Source organism: Aplysia californica, unplaced genomic scaffold (genome assembly GCF_000002075.1).
Source record: "Aplysia californica isolate F4 #8 unplaced genomic scaffold, AplCal3.0 scaffold00323, whole genome shotgun sequence".
Taxonomy (NCBI): Eukaryota; Metazoa; Mollusca; class Gastropoda; order Aplysiida; family Aplysiidae; genus Aplysia; species Aplysia californica.
Window position 1 is genome coordinate 476,616 of NW_004797593.1, and position 4,408 is coordinate 481,023.

Genomic DNA, 4,408 nt, shown 5'->3' on the forward strand with positions numbered 1-4,408 from the left:
AGAGAGAGAGAGAGAGAGAGAGCGCGCGATCGCGTTCTCCCCAGCAACAAAACCTTCAGCCCCCTCGTGCGCGCCACTTGACCTTGGGAAGTGTCTCAAGTAGGCGACTCCAGTGCGCGTTACATCCACATCAGGCCTGCACTCTTTTGGGGACACACGATGTCATAGTTTATGCGCGCCTTTGAACCACGTTTTTCAATAACATCATTATTTGTCATGATGGAAATTGTATGTAACAAATGAGTGTTTTATATGATCGCTTTTAAGCTCAAGGGGGCAATCCCGAAAACTACTGTTTCTAGAAAATCGAAGATAAAGTTTTTGGACCCTCGTTCAGTGTCTTTAAAAGACAAGGAGAGTTTTCTCTATAGCCAAACAAATATGCACACAAATAAATCCAAACTTCTATAGGTAGGGCAAAGCCCTTTTTTGGTGTTGGTCAAGATTTCTGGAAACCCTCGAAATCTGGGTTAGCCCGCTTGTCTTTAAAAGCGACCATATGTGTCGCTATGTGGTGGAATCAGGCACTCGTCATTTTGGGGGTGTTCGGGGTTATTGGTATCATCTTAAAGCCTATTCTTTTGCCTTGCTTTTGGTGAAAAAAATATATATATTTATGTTAAATAGAAGTCGAAATATTTGCAACTGAAGCAAGCCCATGTCACGTGGTTTCAGAGGTGAAATTAGCGAGAAAATTGCCGCAAAATTTTGGTAATTTCCATAGCTTGAAAGTCCTTGGAAACTGAAAATTGACATTTTTTGTGCCTTTAATCGGTGTTTTTCCAGTAAAATCGACACAGAAATGTGTTTTTAAACGGATTTGAAAGGCGTTGATCCAAAAAAGAAAAATAGAAAAAAATTGCCCACAGGTCAGAAAAAAATGCCAATGTCTTTGATTTCACCATTTTGACGAGCGCCTGATTCCACCACGCTGCCTCACATATTATGATGTTGTGTGGGAAATGGCTTTAAGCACTGAACAAATTTACTTACTAACTTACTTTCAATAACATTCACACAGAAATGTGTTTTTCAATCGACATAAAAGATGTTGAGCCCGCTTTTGCCTAATGGGCGTGAAAATGTGCGTTTCTTCGATTTCGTTATTTTGACAAGCGCCTAGCTTCACGATTATACCACTCATTTTGGTTTGGTTTTTTTAAATCCCTTGCCCATTTATATGAGATTGACGCCAACTGATTAGTAGAAAAAATTGCGTATGATAAAGAGTCCAATAGTGTATTACGTCATTACTTAGTATAACAAGTAACTTTAATAGCAGAGAGAGATTCCAGGATTATAGATGTAAGTCATTGATCTGAGAGCGTTGATAATTTTAGATATAACGGTGCTGTTGAATGATGATGTGGGATTGCGTTTAAGTAATGTTAGCGTAAGTCCTATCTTCCTTTGCCCCAATGAGTCACGAGGGATGTGGGCACCCTCTATCCTTTTCCTCTACTGGAACCATCTTTACGGTCACCATGAAGTTCCGAAATGGTGGGTACAGTCCCTGCTAAGGTGTGGGTTATTGATGATGCCACACAGTTACAACAATACAGTAACATGTCTCTACTTCAGAATTACAAAGCTCTATCTGACATTTTTGGCCGTTTAAAGTTACGGAAACAATGAGGTCTGAAACCAAATGTTCTGTCTGCTCGGAGTCGTTATCAAGATATTCAAAGAATTGCGTTCGAAAAACCTTGACATGTTGAAAAACTCAAACTTTTATAAGTCACATTTCTCAATACTAGGAACAGAACAGCTAAGACTTTGTAACTCTAGGGGGGTAGCGAAGTGCTAAGGCAGTACCTAGAGTGCGCTCCTGCCAGTGACATTAAAATTTGGCAACAAATTTCGCCGACACTGTCCTTTTTTTCAACGACTCTGCGTGAATATTCAAGGTCTTTACAGCTCTCAGAAGACGTGGGTTCGATTCCTAAGTGGGGAATTCCTTGATGGTGGAGTCTTTTTTTAAAATAGAATATCTCTGTCCATGTGCTGGGGTGTTGTATGGGAACTTTTTCATCCCGGGTTGGCCTTGACAGGCAGAGTAGAAGAAGCATCCTCCCATATGATCCCAAATTACACTATGTTCTTCTTGTAGCAGTAGCCTATTGATGTTGTTACCGACGTGTGTGTGTGTGTGTGTGTGTGTGTGTGTGCCTGTGTGTGAGTGTGTGTGTGTACCTGTATGTGTGTGAGTGTGTGTGTGAGTGTGTCCTTGTATGTGTGTGAGTATGTGTGTGTGTGAGAATGTATGTGTATTTGTGTGTGTATGAGTGTGAGTTTGTGAGTGTAACCTATATGTGTGAGTGTGTCTGTATGTGTGCGTATGTGTGTGCGTGTATGTGTGTATGTGTGTATATATGGGTGTGTGTGAGTAAGTGGCAGAGTGTGTATGTGCATGTGTGTAATGAGTGTGTGTATGTGCGTGTGTGTGATTAAGTGGCAGAGCGTGTATGTACATGTGTGTACGTGAGCGAGTGAATATGAGAGAAAGTATGCAAGCAAGCGTGTTTTCACGGGCATCAGAACGCATGTGTATATTTTATTAATCCCAAAATTATGTTTTCATTACAAAATATTCTTTCCTAAGGAAAATCAAAGAGCATGTATAAGTCATTCTAAGATTTCAGACGTTGTTGAAGTACATGTGTATTATGCTTACAAAGGTGCAAAGATTTTACTACGATGGCAATTTGGACAATCTTTGAGGGCACATGATAATATTCATAATGATGATATTAAAAAGAAAAACGATATTTCTTCAAAACGTAATCATCATTATAATCGCTGATGTCGTTAAGAGGGAAAGGAGGAGGAAAAGGAGGGGGAGGGAGAAAGCTGACGATGACAACAACAACAACAACAACAACAACAACAACAACAACAACAATAGCAGCAGCAACAACAAAAACAACAGCAGCAGCAGCAGCAGCAGCAGCAGCAGCAACAACAACAACAACAACAACAACAACAACAATAAATATCGAAACAGTTTCTAGAGCCACAATAATAAAAACTCACTAAGCAGAACAAGCCCCAAGTGTCGTCTGTTTCCCTCCATTGCGAGAGCTCTCTGGTGTGACTGTGACTGTGAGTGGTGATGGTGTTTGGCTCTCCCTTATAACTTATAACATTACAATATTATAATATCATCCTCAGCCTTCTTAAGTGGACAACTTGTGTTTGCCCTCCACACGACGTCCTTCTTTGATATTGGGGTCACCAAAGTTGTTGTTCAAAGTGGGTTGGATTTATATTACTGTATAACAGAGAGAAGACAGGGCGTACGTAGGCAGGGTAACTACATTAACATTTTGCTCCCTGCACAACACTTAACTAAGGAGAAGCAGTCGTCTCCTATCTGTTTTCAGTTGTGTCGATTGATTGGAACGTAAAAAACAGGGACAATTACAAACCCAGTGGCTTCGTGTGCGTGGTTGTCGGGTGTACTGCTTTGGTTTAAAATGCTCCTTCTTTCGCATCAAACATCTGCTGTCGTCCTGATATCTCCTCCTTCTTTTTTCGTGTGTGTTTGTCACTCTCTTGAGGCATCTCTTAGTTTCAGTTTTGAAAGAGATTTACGGCACTTGCAACACAATAAGCTTATATAAGTGTCGAAGATTAGGGGTGTTACAAGAGAGTAACAAATACAAAAAAGAAAGAGGGAAGATAAGGACGATAGATGTTTGACAACAAAGAAGGAGCAAACCACATCAGAGCACCCGCCAACCACCCACTGTAACACCTCAAATCTTCGGTACTTATATAACCTTATTGTGTTGCAAGTCTCGTCAAACTCTTTAAAAAACTAAAGTGGTTTCGTGATACGTGAGATGTAACTCACAAAATAGTGCCGATGAGCAGTTCAGTGACGCAGCACTGCATTTGTGAGGCAGCGTGGTGGAATCAGGCTCTCGTCAAATTTTTGGCATGTAGAGTTATTGGTGTCATCTTAAAGCTTGTTCACTTGTCTTTATATGGATGAAAAAAATAATCCATTTATCGTGAATACAAATCGAGATATTTGCAAAAGAAGGAGGTGGGGTTCACCTATTTTCAGAGATAAAATTAGTGAGAAAATGCCCGCCAAAGATTTGTTATTTCCTTAGCTAAAGAGTCCGTGGCAACTAAAAATTTATGTTTTTTGTATCTTTAATCAACGTTTTTCAGAAAAATCCACACATAAACGAGTTCTTTAATGGGTTTGAAAAGAGTTAAGCCGAAAAACAAAAATTTGATAAAAATTCACAAACCTGCGGAAAAATACAAGTTTCTTCTCTTTGGTTATTTTGACGAGAGCCTGATTCCACCACGCTGCCTCACATTTGGTGCTCACGTCAAGTTTGTGTCTACCATCAAGACACGTTTGACCCCAGCTCAAACCACACGTGACTTC

General features: G+C 40.1%; 1 protein-coding gene across 1 annotated transcript in view; it reads right to left on the minus strand.

The window, feature by feature from the left end:
* LOC101864634 (uncharacterized serine-rich protein C215.13) overlaps positions 1–3,141 on the minus strand; it is a gene marked incomplete in the record, with an annotated part of 12,278 nt that extends 9,137 nt beyond the window's left edge. The window contains 1 exon segment of the mRNA XM_005102388.3: positions 3,034–3,141. Coding sequence (XP_005102445.3) covers positions 3,034–3,073 — 40 coding nt within the window.
* Positions 3,142–4,408: the final 1,267 nt, after the last annotated feature.